Here is a 17,491-nt window from a genome sequence, read left to right as displayed (position 1 = left end):
AGTGATAATAAATAAAAAATAAAAAAGAATACATCTAATTCTTAATAGTACAGCGTTCAGACAGGCTGAGATATATTCTCACTAATCATAAGCGTTAGGTTATAGGCATGACTGCGCTTGTAGTCCATGCTGATGTTCGCTGATGAACTTTTCCTTCTTCAAGTGCTTCAATGTTGAGGGACTGGCTCCAATGATTTTCCAGCCGAGCTGAGTGAGCCGACTGGCTGTGTGCTGCCAGGTTCCTTCCGCGTTCTTTTTAAAGATGGGCATATGTAGGCTTTTTCTCAGTCATCCGGGACCTTGCTCAATGCCATGTAGTTTTTCAATAGATAATGGCCAATGGCTCTGGCAATTCACATCCGCCAACTCCTTTAGTCATCCTTGGTTGCATGCATCCGGCCCCATGGACTTTGTGCTGTCAGCTTTCTAAAATTAGTCCGATCTCTCTCTTTCAGCTAGTTATAGAGATATAAAAGAAAGAATCACAATCATTCTCTGTATGTGTAAGGGCCTTCTCTCACTGTGACAATCTGAGGCCTGGTTCTTAGGCTAAGGCCTTCGGCTAAGCAGCAGAGGCAGTCATAAACTGGGAAGTGTATGGTCACATCCTCATATTCCAAACTAGTCACATTGATATAAGGTGCTATTGGGCTGTTAGGAATACAATCCTGTCCTGATATTCCTGTCATTACCAGAGAAAGGGAAGAGCCTAGAAGATGTAAAAGGAAACTTAGTTTGATAGCATCCTGTCTGGCAAGAACTCACTTATCAATAGCTGGGATGTGAAATCTTTATTTCTTCTTTGAGTGGTTGTTCATGTCCATTCAAAGTAGGTGTGCGTGCGCCGCGTGCACGCCAGCCGGAAGATTTTCCCCTAGCAGCATCCGTAGGGTCAGCTCAGGCGCCCCCTGGAGTGGTGCCACCATGGCGCCCTATAAAGGGGCCCGCCGACCCTCCACCTCCTCAGTTCCTTCTTACCACCAGTCACAGCTAGCTCGAACTTCTCTTGCATAGCAATCTGGCAGTGTTCTATCTGTACCGTTTAGTCCGTGTATTCAGTTATACTATAGTTAGATAGATCTTTGTATATAGTTTTCATAGTTGGGGGGTCTCCCCCCCCCACAGTCTTCGTCGCCCGCTGGGACATGCCTGGGTCCCCCGGGTTCAAACTCTGCGAGGACTGTGGGAAATTCATGCCCAAGAGTGACCCGCACTCTGCGAGCCTGAGGTGCCTCGGAGAGAGCCACCAAAAGGACCGATGCTCTATCTGTAGAGGCTTCCGCCCGCGAACTCTCAAGGACAGGGCTCAAAGACTTAGAATCGTCCAAGACCTGGCACCGGGCAGAGTCGGGTCATAGGAAGTCGGCCTCAGTGCGGCACCGCTCACCTTCGCTGGTGCCCACCAAGAAAAAGAAGCCGGTGAGAGATCGGTCTCCCCACCAGGACCCGAGGCCAACCCCGCCCCCGGGACTAAGCGGACAGGCTGAGTTACAGCTCCTGGTGGTTCCGTCGACTCCTGCACCGCAGAGAGGGCGGTCGAGTCTGGACCAGGCTAATTCTCTGGACCTCAGCGGAGACATACGCCCCACATCGTCGGGAGTTGCCTACTGTGGTCCGCCCACCAGTACAATCTAGAGGCAAGCTGGCCATGCTACCGCCTCCCTCCCTGCATTGAGCTGTGAAGGTGGCACTGGACCAGAGGAGAGGCTCCTCGTCACCTTGGCACCGCTCACCTTCGACACCGGGCACCGCTACCCCCCCAGGTCCTCATACTCAGAGACCTCAGACTCAGAGGCGGACTTGTATCGCTCCAGCAGGGCGCGGAGCAGGAGATTGATGTTGGGGGCGAGCCACCAATGTTACCCGCAGTGGCAGCAACAATGGCAGCCACCCTCGCAGTGGCCATTTTAGACTCCCTGGGCCTACCATCAGTCGGTAGGTCAGTGTGACAAAGTTCCTCCTCTACCTTGGTGGGTCCTGCACTTATTGGCAGATTTGCTCTGCTCAGTGATCTTCCCCACAGTCTGGATCAACTCCTCCTGTGTCTGATCAGGAGTTGGGAGGTTTGGGGGGAACCCGGGCCCGCCCTCTACTCCTGGTTCCAGCCCAGGGCCCTGTGGATTGCAGCTGTCTATAGTGCCTCTTGTAACAGCTGCATGACAGTTACAACTCCCTGGGCTACTTCCCCATGGCCTCCTCCAAGCACCTTCTTTATCCTCACCACAGGGACTTCCTCCTGGTGTCATGTAACACTTGTATTCCTTAGTCTTCCAGCAGCACACCCCTCTTGCTCCCAGCTCCTTACATGCACTTCCTTCCTTCAGTCCTCCCCCCTCCCTGACTGGAGTGAGCTCCTTTTTAGCCCAGGGTGCCCATGATTAGGCCTGCCTTGATTGGCTGCAGGTGTTCTAATCAGCCTGTCTGCCTTAATTGGTTCTAGCAGGTTCCTGATTACTCCAGTGCAGCCCCTGCTCTAGTCACTCAGGGAACAGAAAACTGCTCAGCCAGTGACTAGTATATTTGCCCTCTACCAGACTCCTGTACCACACTGGCATGAGTCAGTCACACCAGGCGTTTGGCCCTCGGTCACGGTCAGCTTCAATGTCCTCGACGTCGTTGACCCTGGCGCAGCTGCCTCCCCCACTGGCACCGTCGCTGGGCAGGGATGTGCCATCATCAAGTTCAGCACCCCCTGATTGGGCAGTGGCACCGGCAGTGGCTTTAGTTCGGGCTTCGCCGACACCACATGATATGCCAAGTTGCTCACTGGCGACCCCGGTACTCGCCACGGTGCCGCATTTGGACTCGGAACCGGCACCGCAACCTCAATACTATGTGCCGCAGGACCCAGAGGGGCCGCATGCACCGGAGGAAGGGCTGCTCCATGTAATCTCTTCGTCGTCCTCCCCAGACGAGACGATCTCAGGCACGGCTGCAGCTCCGGCCCTAGAGGACACTCGAATTCTCCAACAATTGCTTCGGCGAGCAGTTCAAAGTCTCGCAATCCAAGCAGAGGAAATCAAGGTGGATGCGGACCCTGTAGTGGACATCCTGGTCCCCTCAGGGCCATCCACGGTGGTCCTCCCGCTGATAAAGACGATAGCGCATACGTTCCGCAACCTATGGCAAACACCAGCCTCATTGGCCCCTACTGCGAAGAGGACGGAGCAGCGCTACTTCGTCTCCTCTAAAGGGCACGAACACCTGTACACCCACCCTCCCCCCGACTCCCTGATAGTAGATGCGGCTAACCAGCAGGCGCGTCAAGGGTTTCAGGGGTCAACACCAAAGAGCAGGAATGCAAAAAGACTTGAGCTCTTTGGCAGGAAGGTGTACTCCTCGAGGGGACTCCAACACCGCATTGCCAATCAACAGGTAGTAGTAAGCCGATATGGCTACAACACATGTTCGGCCATGTCGAAGTTTGTGGAGCTCCTTCCCCAGGACTCGAGATCAGAGTTTTTGGCCCTAGTGGAGGAGGGCAAACTGAACTCTTGAGCCTCCCTCCAGGCCGCCTTAGATGCAGCAGACTCAGCCTCGCACACCCTGGCCATGGGCCTGGTCATGCAGCGGGGCGCCTGGCTCCAGGTCTCGGGCCTGCCCTATGAGGTCCAGCAGACGATTCAAGACCTCCCCTTCGAAGGGCAGATGCTGTTTTCAGACAAAATGGACAAATGTCTACATAGTTTAAAGGACTTGAGAGCCACGCTTCGCTCGCTGGGCTTGCATACCCCCGCGACCCAGCACAGACAATTTAGGCCACAGGCAGCCCCTCGCCCATAGCAGCCACAGGCCCGCCAGGAGCTGGGGCACAGGCACGGTAGAAATGGCAGGAGGCATCACCAGCGTCACCCCTCCAGCCAGGCATCTGGCTAGTCGAAACCACCATCTGGGCCTAGACCTCCTATTTCATGGTATGTTTGAGGGCGACCTACCAATCAAGACTCTGGATCCTCCCACTCCTACCTTTGGGTCACGTCTGTCCCACTTCTACCGTGCCTGGTTCCGAATTACGTCGGACAAATGGGTACTCCGCACGATAGAGAGAGGATATTCTATCCAGTTTTCCTACCTCCTGCCCCACCAACCTCCTTCCCCGTTCCTCTTCAGGGACCCTTCTCACGAGTAACTTCTGGTTCAAGAAGTGAAGTCCCTCACGGAGGCACGGGCGGTGGAGGAAGTCCCGCGGGAGCGCAGGGGCAAAGGCTTTTAGTCCTGGTACTTCCTCGTACCGAAGGCAAAAGGGGGCCTGAGACCCATCCTAGACTTGCGGCGGCTGAACAAGTTTGTGAGGAAACTCAAGTTCTGCATCGTCTCTCTGTCCTCGATCATTCCCTCCCTGGATCCAGAAGATTGGTATGCTGCCTTCGACTTAAAGGACGCCTATTTCCACATCGCCATAATTCCACGGCACCGCTGGTACCTCAGGTTCGTCGTGGCCAGCGTCCATCTGCAGTTCACGATGCTCCCGTTTGGCCTGTCAGCTGCTCCCAGGGTCTTCACAAAGTGCATGACGGTCGTGGCGGCTTTCTTGCGCAGGTACGGCATCCAGATATTCCCCTACCTGGATGACTGGCTCATAAAGGGCTCCCCAAAGAGCAGGTAGAGACCCAGGTGCTGTTCATCAGGCGTACCTTTTTCAATCTGGGCCTCCTCTTGAATGATGCCAAATCCACCCTGTCTCCAATGCAATGCATAGAGTTCATAGGAGTGGTTCTGGACTCCACATACGCCAAAGCGTATCTGCTGGAGTCCAGGTTCTGTGCAATTTCTGAGCTCATCCTCGGACTCCACCGCGCCCCAGTTACCATGGCGCTCGTTTGCCTCTGGCTGTTGGGCCATATGGCGGCATGCACCTATGTGGTGGTCCACGCCAGACTCCGGCTTGGCCCGCTGCAGTCCTGGTTGGCGACAGTCTATCGCCTGGTCAGGGACCCCCTGGACTCTGTGGTGTCCGTTCTCCGCTTGGTGCTGTGCTCGCTTCAATGGTGGCTCAACCCGCGAGAAGTCTTCATGGGTGTTCCCTTTGCTGCCCCACAGCCCTCACTCTCCCTGGTGACAGACACCTCGGCTCGAGGTTGGGGAGTGCACCTGGGACGCCTCAGGATGCAGGGCTTGTGGTCGCCGGAGGACCTCGAGTTACATATCAGTGTCGGGGAGCTGGCATGCACGCAGCGTATGCACACCTACTTTGAATGGACATGAACAACACATCTCGAAGAACAACAGTTACTAAAGGTGAGTAACCGTTTTTTCTGTATTGTTCTATCACTATAGTCTCCACTTCCCTATTGTTTGTCTTTATAATCTCTATCTGGTTCTGTGGTTGTTTCTGTCTGCTGTATAATTAATTTTGTTGGGTGTAAACCAATTAAGGTGGTGGGACTTAATTGGTTAAATAACCATATTACGGTATGTTAGGATTGGTTAGTTAAATTTCAGTACAATTATTGGTTAAGGTATAGCTAAGCAGAACTCAAGTTTTTACTATATAGTCTGCAGTCAATCAGGAAGTAAAGGGGGAGAACGGGAACTGGGGTTGGGGGAATTGGAATCATGTTTTGCTAAGCGGGGAATGGGAACAAGGACAGCTCTTTGATGTCAAGAGCTGAGAAGGAGGACACCGAGGAAGGAAACTGGAATCATGCTTGCTGGAAGTTCATCCCAATAAACATCGAATTGTTTGTGCCTTTGGACTTCGGGTATTGTTGCTCTCTGTACATGCGAGAAGGACCAGGAAAGTGAGAGGGTGAAGGAATAAGCCCTCTAACAATGATGAGCTAACTGGCTCCGTGGATGAGGGGAAAGCAATGGATGTGTTATTCCTTGACTTTAGCAAAGCAGTGGATATGTGTTATTCCTTGACTTTAGCAAAGCCTCCCACAGTATTCTTGCCAGCAAGTTAAAGAAGTATGAGCTGGGTGAATGAACTATAAAGTGGATAGAAAGCTGGTTGAATCATCGGGCTCAACAGATAGTAATCAATGGCTCCATGTCTAGTTGGCAGCCAGTATCAAGCAGAGTGCCTCAATTTCGGTCCTGGGGCCGGTTTTGTTCAATATCTTCATTAATGATGTGGAGGATGGCATGGTTAGCACCCTCAGCAAGTTTGCAGATGACACTGAACTGGGAGGAGTGGTAGATATGCTGGAGGATAGGGATAGGATACAGAGGGACCTAGACAAATCAGAGGATTGGACCAAAACCTGATGAGGTTCTACAAGGACAAGTGCAGAGTCCTGCGCTTAGGGTGGAAGAATCCCATGTGCTGCTACAGACTAGGGACTGAGTGGCTAGGCAGCAGTTCTGCAGAAAAGGACCTAGGGGTTATGGTGGGAGTGAAAGCTGATATAGAGCAGACGGGTGGCCTGGTGACAAGAAAGGCTACGGCAATTTTGGGCTGTATAAGTAGGGGTAGCATGCAGCAGATCCGGAGCCTGTGATCATTCTCTCCGTAAATTTGCATTTGGAGGGCTCACTGGTATGACGTGCCAGTTGTTGGCCCACGCACATTAGAATAAGGATGTGGAAAATTGGAGGGATCCAGCGGAGGGCAACAAAAATGATTAGGGGGCAGGAGCAGACATGATTTATGAGGAGAGCGAGGACTGGGAATTATTGTAGTTTGCATAGGAAGAATGAGGGGGATTTTGATAGTGCTTATCAGCTCCTGAAAAGGGGAGTCCAAAAGAAGATTATCTAGACGTTCTGCCGGTGGTACAGATGAAGAACAAGAATAATGGTCTCAATTGCAGTGGGGGAGGTTTAGGTGGATTTAGGAAAAACTTTTTCATGAGGAGGGTGGTGAAGCACTGGAATGGGTTACCTAGGGAGGTGGTGAAATCTGCTTCCTTAGAGGTTTTTAAGGTCAGGCTTGACAAAGCCTGGCTGGGATGACTTAGGTGGGGATTAGGTCCTGCTTTGAGCAGGGGGTTGGACTAGCTGACCTCCTGAGGTCCCTTCCAACCCTGATATTCTATTATTCTAGATACACACAAAAAAAATTAAGAGTACTATAAACTTTGTCCAATCACCAATTTATGTCTTCATCTAGAGATTTTTTTTCCACTACACCTGAAGAGTATATTCAGGTTTTCACATATATAAAGAAATATACTAAAATTCTCCTTAATTATATATTATAACTTCTAAATTTAAATGGTAGTGCTTTTAATTGCAACTTTAAAAAAAACAAAAAAACTATTCAAACTTCAAAATAAATTTAAGGATTTTAAAACAAATTTCAATAGTTAAAGTGGTCTGGCTAAGCTTAGTTAATGGCATTATTAATTGTGTACAACCTTATCAAAGAAATAGGGATTTCTGTTGTGTGTGTGTATTTAACTTTTGAGATTCTTCCTTTTTAAAACAAACAGAACCACTGAGTCAATCTCCCTTTTGGTAGAAGGCTGGACATAATACCCACTGAAGTTGGAATGCACTTCACCTGGGCTGGTTAGAAGGGCATTTGTGAACGAACATAGGATACACTTCCCTCATTTTTTCTCTCCACCAGCCTTTCCAAGGCTGAATGCCTTTCCTCCATAGCACACCTTATGGACTTTATTAGAAGCAAGGATCAGCCTGAGTTTTAGTTCTCTGCATGCCAGGACATGGCTCTACAGGTGACAGCCTGTAGTCATGTTGTAGTTCCAAATCAAATTTATATATGTGCCTATTCCCTTTACCTACACTTTTAAGTTAAATCTAATAATGGTGTTAGTGGTAGCCATAGAGTTCAGGAACGTAGGTTAGAATTCAGTAGAAAAGCAATAGAGCACTTCACTTCTTCAGTGAAACTTTGCTTTCTTCCTGTAGGCAGCAGAGTATCTCACAACCTCCACACATATGGCCAGATAGTGCTTTCTAGGGGCAGGGAGAAAGATCAGAAAGGCTCCCAAACCCTGGAAAACAGCCGAAATGCACTGAAAGCACAGGGCCATCTGCATTTTCTAGTGATGACACACTGGCTTCAGCACCTCCTGACTTTCATCTCCATGGCATCATAGTAGCATGCATATGATCCTTCAAACTAGCCCATAATTTGGCAGAGCAAACAATCTCAGGTAATGGATGAGGCTAGTGATTGGCAGTTCTTCAAATTCATCTAATTCTGAGGAGGAGCAATTTTAAGCTACTTTAAATGTTTAGCAAAGTAAAATAAAAAATGAGAAACTATTCTTTAACCTACAGAGTACATGTGTTCAACTAAGGCAAAAGGCTCCATGCTGTTTTGAGAGCATAAATACCAACCAATCCATTAGATTCATAGACTTGAAGTCCAGGAGGGATCTTTGTGTTCTAATATGCCTATGCTATATTGTTCTCCATATGTTCTTATACCACACTCATCACTGTAGCATCTGAGCATCTTCTAGTAGTATATTTATTAAGGAAAGTGACTAACACCTGTCACATGTCTTGTTCTCCCATCCTGTACTCAGGGGGAGAAGCCTGTTCAATTTAATGTCTGGTTTTGGTAGATTTTTTTTTTGTTTTGTTTTAAATACATGTTGCATTGTATTTGATAGAGAAGGCAGGGTCAAAGAAATTTGCCTTGTACTTGGAGTGGAATGTGGTGAGGTTTGTGATGGTCCTTAGTTCCTGGGGAAGTTCATTCTACAATCTCGGAACCAGCCACTGCACTGAGAAAGTTCTGTCTCTTTCGCAGATAAGCTAAACCCTCATTATATAGAGTTCCATTGCTCTAGAAGAGCAAAGTTGTCAAACAGTCTTCATGCTGGAGCTTTACGTGGTCTTCTAGATATTGTAGGGCCAGGCCATGGAACACCTTGAATATAATATGATGTAACCTTCCTCCTCCCCTTGCGTAGGTATCCTTTCTTTCTTACCACTCTCGTCTCCCTTTTCCCTGCCATAGACACAAAAGTTGTCAATTTTTCTCTTCTAACTCCAACACTTGCCGCAGGACCCCATCCTGTTTCCAGATCTCTCATGTCCACTCTCATCTTTTTCTTCATCTCTCGCTGCTCTCTGGATCTTTTTCCTTACAATGCAAGAATGCTTTAGTCTCCCATTTAAAAAAAAATACCAACACCTTTGATCCCACTTGGCTCTCCAGCTGTCACCAAATCTCCCTTTCATCTCTAAGCTAATTGAACATGCCGATTGTTGTTGCAGTTCCTCTCCTGCATTGTCATCCTAGACACTCCTCAATCTGACTTCTGCCTCTTGCATGCCACTGAAACCACTCTTACCAGCATCAACAACCTCTTCCTAGCCAAATCTTAGAACCACCACTCAATCCTTATTCTCATTGACCTGTCAGCCACCTTTGACTCTTTCACTTGTGCTCATCTCCTTGAAATATTGGCTTCCCTTGGCTTCTCTGACTCTGTCCTTTCCTGGTGGTTCTCCTACCACTCTAGTTGCTCCTTCAGCATATCCTTTGGAGGGTCCTTCTCATTCTCCTCTCCCCCAACTTTCTGTCAGGGCTCTACAGGACTCTATCGTTTGTCTTCTCTTCTCTCTCTACATCTTATCTCTGAGTAATCTCATCTGCAAATACAAATTCAACTACCGTCTCTACTCAGACCTCTCTCCTGTCCAAACTAAAATCTCAGCTTGTCTCTCACATCTTGTGATAGTCTAGCTGTCAGCTAAAGCTATGTATGACTGAAAGAAAGCTTTTAATCTCACTTTCCTCCCTGCCTCCTCGCCATCCTTCCCTACTACCTCCTTTCTTGATCACTGTGGACAGTACCACCTTCCCACTTGTCACTCAGGCCTATAACTTAGGTGTCACCTTCAACACCTCTCATCCAGGCTATGTCTAAACTTTCATATTCTGTCTGCATATCTAAGATCAGCCTTTCCTATCCATCCACACAGCTAAAATCTTTCATCCAGGATCTCATTATCTTGCATCTTGATTACTGCAGTATCCTTCTCTTTGGCTTTGACAAATGCAATCTTGCCCTGCTCACATCCATACAGAATACTACTGCAAAGTCTATTTTCCTAGGCTATCACTTTGTTACCCCTCTTTTTGCATTCCTTCATTAGCTCCACCTTCTGTATCACATGAACTATAAGCAAATTATCAACACTTTCAGAGCCCTCATGTCTTATCCTCACCTAACCTACCATCTCTTACTTGTTATTGAGATATCAGCACCTGCCTCCAACTGGCCCATGATGCCAGCCTCCATCACTTCTTGTTAAATTTTCAAACAAGATTCTTTGTGCTTTCTCCCTTACTGCTCTGATATTTGGGAGGATCTCCTAGTTAACATCCTCAAAACTACCTTGTCATCTTCCTTCAAATCCTTCCTTAAGTGCGTCTGTGCTATGATGCCTACAAAAGTCTTGGTAATGATTAAGCCCCTGGTGTGCTGAGACCTCTGTCTATCATAATGATAACATTATATCATTTCCTGGTACTCCCCCATTTGTCTGTCTCTAACCAACTGCTGCCTCTTGTCTTATACTTAAATTGTAAGCTCCTTGTGGGAGGGACCATCTTTTTGTTCTGTTTGTACAGTGCCTAGCACAGTGGGTACTGGTCCATGGCTAGGGCTCATAAGTGCTGTGATAATATACAAAAAATAACAATGGTGACCTTGAACTTGATTTGAAATACTTTAGGAAGCCAGTGTATGGAGTGAAGGACACGTCTGATGTACTTATGGTTGCCTTTGTTGCTGAGGAGAAGCGCTGCTGCTTTCTGTTCTAGTTAAGAGTTTTGTGAGTTGCACAGGAATATCATGTTACTGTAGTCCAGCTGAGAGATGCAGTGAATAACTGAGGCCAGGTCATCATCTGGGATGGAGTCTTACAGCCAACTAGAGATGATGGAAAGTGTTAATCATAGACGCTGTTGTGTGAGAGCTCAGTGTCAGTGAGGAATCCAAAAAAAAGTCCTAAACCATGATCTGAATTGACCAGTTGTAGGTGTCTCTCTTCAACCAAAGGAGACAGAAACATGGCTACAAAATTTTAAAATGCTATCATCATGCTATCCTCTGCCCTCCAGCATTATCTCTGTCTTACTCAGGTTCAGGTTCAGCCAGCTGAACAGAGTATATAGAAATTGTTCCAATTGTTAATTTCCCTCATTTTTTAAAAATTATGCCTTTTTCCTAATCTGAATTTGTCTAGCTTCAGCTTCCAATAATTGGATCTTGTTATACTTCTGTCTGCTAGATTGAAGTGCCCTCTATTACCAGATTTCTGTTCCCCATATATGTATTTACAGACTTGAATTGTCACTCCTTAATCTTCTCTTTAATAAGCTAAATAGATTGAATTCCTTGAGCCTGTTGTTCTAATACGTTTTCCAATCCTTTAATTATTCTCATGGCTCTTCTCTGAAGCCTTTTCTGTTTTGCAACATCCTTTGTGAGTTGTGGACAGCAGAACTGGACATACTGTTCAGTAGCGATTGCATCAGAACCAAATACAGAGGTAAAATAGCCTGTTTACTCCTACTCAGAATTCCCATTTATGCATCCAAGGATTTCATTAGCCCTTTTGGACAGAGCATCAGGGTTTGGAGCTCAAGCTCAGCTGATTAGCCACCATAACCCTCAAATTGTTTTCAACTACTGCTTCCCAGGATAGACTCCCTCATCCTGTAAGTATGGTCCACTGTCTTTGTTCCTAGATGTATGACTTTACATTTGGCTGTGTTTAAATCTATATTGTTCGGTTGAGCCCAGATTTGAAAGTGATCCAGATTACTCTGTGCCAGTGACCTGTCCTCTTCACTATTTACCACTACCTCAATCTTTGTCATCTACAAACATCAGTAGTAATTTTATTAGCTTCCAGGTCATTGACAAAAATTAAATAGCGTAGGGCCAAGATCTGATATCATGAGATGCCAGTAGAAACATATCCACTTGATGATGATTCGCTGTTTACAGTTATGTTTTCAGACGTTTCAGTTATCCAGTTTTCAAAATGCAGTGTAAAATCAAGTCAGATCCCTTATAGAAGTCTATTACCTTTATCAGCCAAACTGATGTACTTATCAAAAATAAATATCAAGTTAGTTTGACAAGATCTGTTTTGCAGAAATCCATATTCATGGGCATTAATTATATTGAGTCCAATATCAGCCATTCCATAATTATTTATTAATAGCAATAGACTGTACTAAAAAGAATTTCCCAATTTTAAAGCTGCATTAACTAAACAGAGCAGTAAACTTCTAGATTTTATCATTTTTCAAGTATTGATCTACTTTCTGTATTAGATCTTTCTTTTTAGCATCTCACTCTCTGTTGTTGAAGAAAGTAATATTTCTTTAAAGTGGTGTTCATGATGAAAACATCTTTTAAATAAAAGAACAATGACTTAGGAAAAAAGTTTTAATTAAATCTATTATTTGTTTACTAGCAGTACACTAGAAAAATCTCAGTATTCTTATGTTTTAGAATATGCTGTAATGCCTACAGTGTTTAAAGTATCAAAATAATGTATCTGTTTTCTCTTTGTGTCATGCTACAAACTGATCTTTAGGTGGTTTCTGAGAATTCAGTGAGGAAGAATGTATACTATAATAATATCTTGGCTTTGTTTCACTTGTCGGTCATTGGAGGCTTCAGTTTGTATTGCAGTTAAGGTGTTATACAAGGCTAAACTCTATAAAATGCTAGCATTTGTTCTTCTTTTTCCCCATCATCAATCTTTCATACTCATATCAAACCCCTAATGTATCAGCAGATTTCCCAGAGCTACTGGTTAAAATTACCGTTGCTTTTGGTAAACTATGAACCTTCAAACCTCAGTGTTCTCAGCTGCCCCCTGCGGATTCTGTGAAGCCTCTTTCTGGCACTTTCTCACTGCCAGTTGCTTGTTTTATGTTTTAGAGCAACAGAAGCTGTAGATCTGTAACCTGTTAAGAGCCAGATTACTATTAAACTTGTTTTTCATTGTTAAATGAATTGTGCCAACAAAAAGTGCAGCAGAACACTAAATCATGGTATTTATTAATAGGTGCAAAGAGTGAAAGTTTTGAAGGCATTGTTTTCTCTGGAAATCTTGAGCTCAGATATAATTTAACAGTTATACAAAAAGGATAATAAAAGTATGAAATGTGCTGTGGTATATCAAGCCAAATTGTTATGTAATTACAATTTTTAGTTTCCTTTTCTGACAGCTTTTTTTAAATTGGCAAATTTACATAGTATGTTGGAATAAGAAACAATGTCAAACGCATAAGCCATCTGTAAGTATAGATGGCATTATGTCATATGCAGTACTTAGGTTGTCAGAATACCATTAAACTTACATACTGTAAAAATATTGCTCTTGGGAAGTTAGAGTGGAATAACAGTCTAAAAGTTTAAATAAACCATTCCTTTCCCTTCTACTTATTCTTCTGGCTATGTTATTGAATTTGGTGTTTGTAAAACTTCCCCCCACCCCCAACCCTCCCATTCCTAGGAAAGAGACCATCCCTTCTTGACTGACCTTGGTTGTGAGTAAATATGAACATCCTGAGAAGATGGATGGTTTTCTCACAGTACTCTGTCATTTTGAGATGCTCTTTTCTACCCCAACCCACCTTTCTTTAAACTCTTGATCAATTCACAGTTGTGATGACTCTGCACTCAGGCTAATGCTGGGATATAATTTATGTAGTTTGAGCTGATACCCTCCTTTTTCGGAAGGCGAGGATGTCTCTTTTTAAACACTTGCAGGGCCAGATCCTCCTTGTGTTACAATATATGGCCCATATGTGTCTGCATATCTGAGAAAAGATTTTGTTCTGCGCATCCACTGATCTAGAATGTAGTTATCAATGCTGTTCCCAAAGTTAGATTTCCATCCTAGACAAAACTATAAATTGCCGGCAGGTATGGGCTGATTGTGATGATATGGTACCAATATCTCTAATTTTGAGAATTAGAATTTTCATCCTTGGAAATCCTAGAAATATCTTACTCTGTTACTGAAAAAGTGTGATAATACCTTGGTGCGTCCTCAGCCCTTAAAAAATACCTAGTACATTATGATGAGAACAACAAAACAAAAAAGCACTCCTTTGGGAATAATTAAACAAAAATATTAATTAAATTGCCTTTTCTATAGAAGTGAAACATCTTGCCTTTTCAATAAAAAGGCAAATCTTGGTTATCCAAACTAGTGATATCTGCTCCGCTGCCAAAATTCATATAGAGAATTTATCTCAACCTCTAGTTCTGAAAGGCCAAAGTAAATGAGATTTTTTTTTAAATGATTTAGACTCAATAAAACGGGATGAAGTTGTAATCTTTTATTTTTTAAAAAACTAATGTTGCCATTTGTTAATGTACTGATTTAAGTATTCTTCTAATTCATAAGATATTTAGCTTAAAATAAATTCAATATTTATTAGATTCAGCTCATTCCTATTCAGGACGCATTGCTTACCAAGAATAACTACTTGGCCATTCCCAACAAAATTCAAATAAAAATGAGTGAATGTCTTTGTCTCCAGTTGTCAAAGTCTGAATTTATTAATTTACTGTTGTTAAAAAAAAAATTGCAGCGGAGTTGGGAATGAAGGAAAAATAAGTTGATAAACCAAAAATTTCCACTGGATTTATTTTTTGCAACTTTGTTTTTGGTTAATACCTATCAATCAACACTGAGGTTTAAAATATTTTTAAAAAGAAGAAATAATTTATTGAAGATTTAAAGTTTTAGAGAATTCTTCCAAATCTCTTTTCAGAGCGTTCAATTTGAAGGTTTTTTTGGTTGCTTCAAACAAAAAACAAAAACCACTTTAGAAGTGTTTCACAAGTTTTTTTTTTCAATTACAGAAAAATTAGTGATAATTCAAAGTAATACATCTTCATTAAAATAGTAACATTTTTAGAGCTAATGTATGTTTATACATGTATATTTGTATGTGTGTTTTCAACTGCTGTATATGCATCTTCACATTAAAAAGATTGTATTTTATTGTTATGCATGACTTTTACTTATTATCATGCATGATTTATATATATAATATAAGAATAATTTTCCACGCTAAATATTACAATATTTGCAGTAGTATAGATTCAGTATAGCAATATTTTTAATTTAAAATACTTCTGCGTTTATTGCAGTGGGTACACCTTATTACATGTCTCCAGAGAGAATACATGAAAATGGATACAACTTCAAATCTGACATCTGGTCTCTAGGCTGTCTGCTATATGAGGTAACATTGATAAATCCAGTAAGCTTAATACATTGATATGCTTTTGCTTTATTAGATGTATCAGTTTCTGTTCTAGGATTCTGTATATTTTGCTTCTTAACGAGATAGCCATTTTAGTGAGAAGCTGCTTTTAAGCCAAATACAAGTATAGATAGCTAAATATAAAAACAATGCCATGTGAGCTTTTACAGTAATTTCAAAATATGTTATGATTGACCTGTTCAAGACTTGCCTTTTAGTGAACTTTCTAAAAAGACATAGATAGTAATTTTTTGAAGGCTTTAGGCTTAGTTTGGTAAGGATCATAGTCTTGAATGTCTAATGAAAAGCGTTTTTTTCCCCTAAATTTCTCTAAAGGTTTTAACCGGCTTTAACAAAATACAACTATGAAAACAGTGCATATATGCATTCAGCATATGTAATAGAACTGATCGAGAGTATGTGGTTAATTAAAATAAAAAAAATTGAAATATATTTTTAAACTCAAGTTTCATTTGTTTTGCAGTTACCGGAAATCTGACTAACAATAAAGGAATGAGACTACAATGCACACATATGCATCACTTGGTTTAATTTTTATGAGCATAGCTTTTGAAGCAGCAGCTAAAAAAGATTGGCTTATCTTCAGTTTTCTTTGCTTGCAATTACTGAACTTCGATACATTTATTAAGCCCTAAAATATAGACATAATTTAGATTATGTATACATACCTATATATAACATTAGGCAATGAAAAATTAAAGACGTATGGTAAACTTCCTCAAAATGAATGAGTTTTGTCTTAAGAAAGGCACACAGGATTGGCCCCTAAATTAACTAAATCCTCATAGTTTGTAGTGTATCTTTTTACAGATCTACAGAATATAAACTTATGTTAAATAATGTTTTGAACAAGTACCTTTCCCACTATATAACACAATGATATCTATTCGCAGTCCAAACTCACCCCCTTCTTGGAGCTCAGCTTTATTGATAAAGAAATGAACAATAAAAGAACAAAGTTCAGCTAAATACTTCTTTCTAGGCATAGCTGAATCTAGGGTTTCTCCCTTTGGATTCCTTTACCCACACCTAAATGCTCTCTCTTTATATCCAGGTGAGGTAATAAGCCACTTGCTCCATTGAAGGTGCGTCTGCACTTCAATTAAAAACCCATGGCTGGCCCATGGCAGCTGACTTGGGTTTGCAGGGCTTGGGTTGCGGGCTGTTTATTTACAGAGTTGATGATCGGGCTTGAGCTGGAGCCTGGACTTTATGACCCTGCAAGGTGGGAGGGTCCCAGAGTTCAGGTTCCTGTTACCTCAGCCGGAACATCTACACTGCAATTAAGCAGCCCCTCTTAAGTCAGGTGGCATGAGCCACCTGCGGATGTCTAACTGTAGTGTAGACATACCCTGAGTCAGCAGAACTCACGTAACATTTTCCAGCAAGATCAGCACCTGCTAATAAAGTGAGTTGTTTCAGGCAGCTTTAACATACTATACCACGTAAGGGTGAATTGACTTCAGTTGTTTTATATCAAGTATCGTAAACACACACACTTATTAAAACAGTGCCATAATTGTGAATATCTGTATATATGAAAATTATATTTCTGCCCCAAAGAACTTGCAATTCTGCACACAGTTGTTACTGTCAGTCATGGGGACTGGTCACAGTAGTAAGTACTACATCTGGTAGCAAATGTTTGCAGGATTGGCCCTAATTTGGGACTTGATTGTGCATGGGGATCCCCTAGCACTGATATCTGTGCTCTTGTGGTGTTCCATCCTTGAAATGGATGGGACTCACACAAGAACAATTAGAAACTTTAATCTCATTTCAGGATGAGGGCCTTGAGGAGAATGTCTTGATTTTGATGTCATTAGTTGCAGGTTTGTTATTTTTAAACTTGGGACTATATTTATATGGGAACAATAAATAAAACATTCAGTAAGCAGTTAGTGCATAAAATATTTTGTGTGTTTTTACAGTTAATTTATAATCCAACAAATATATATATATATAAAATTATCAGATAGGAGGAAGCATGACTTGCAGTTCACAAGAATTATTTTCTGAGCTTGTCGTTGTGGTATTGTGTTCAGTATATTAAATACAGTGTGTGAATTTGGAGTATTTCTTTTTTATTTGGCTACTTTGAAGTAATTACTTTGAAGTAATTTTAGAAGAACTTAATAGAATAGACAGCAGGACATGTCTTACAGAAATAGAATCTGTATTGCCATCTTTTATGACCAAATAAATACCTACTTGAATATTTTTCCTCAGATGACTTTTAGAATTTCCATATGGCAATAAATTATTTTCAGTGGTTTGAAAAGTTTTACC

At 42.9% G+C, this 17,491-nt stretch overlaps 1 protein-coding gene across 2 annotated transcripts in view; it reads left to right on the top strand.

The window, feature by feature from the left end:
* NEK7 (NIMA related kinase 7) overlaps positions 1-17,491 on the top strand; it is a 152,547-nt gene that overhangs the window by 121,195 nt on the left and 13,861 nt on the right. For both annotated transcript variants that reach the window (XM_032770907.2, XM_032770908.2), the window contains one exon: positions 15,066-15,160. In XM_032770907.2, coding sequence (XP_032626798.1) covers positions 15,066-15,160 — 95 coding nt within the window. The remainder of the gene's footprint in view (positions 1-15,065; positions 15,161-17,491) is intronic.

This window comes from Chelonoidis abingdonii, chromosome 7 (genome assembly GCF_003597395.2).
Source record: "Chelonoidis abingdonii isolate Lonesome George chromosome 7, CheloAbing_2.0, whole genome shotgun sequence".
NCBI classification, from domain to species: Eukaryota; Metazoa; Chordata; order Testudines; family Testudinidae; genus Chelonoidis; species Chelonoidis abingdonii.
The sequence above is the reverse complement of the archived record's forward strand: the minus strand, read 5'-3'. Positions and strand labels throughout refer to the sequence as shown.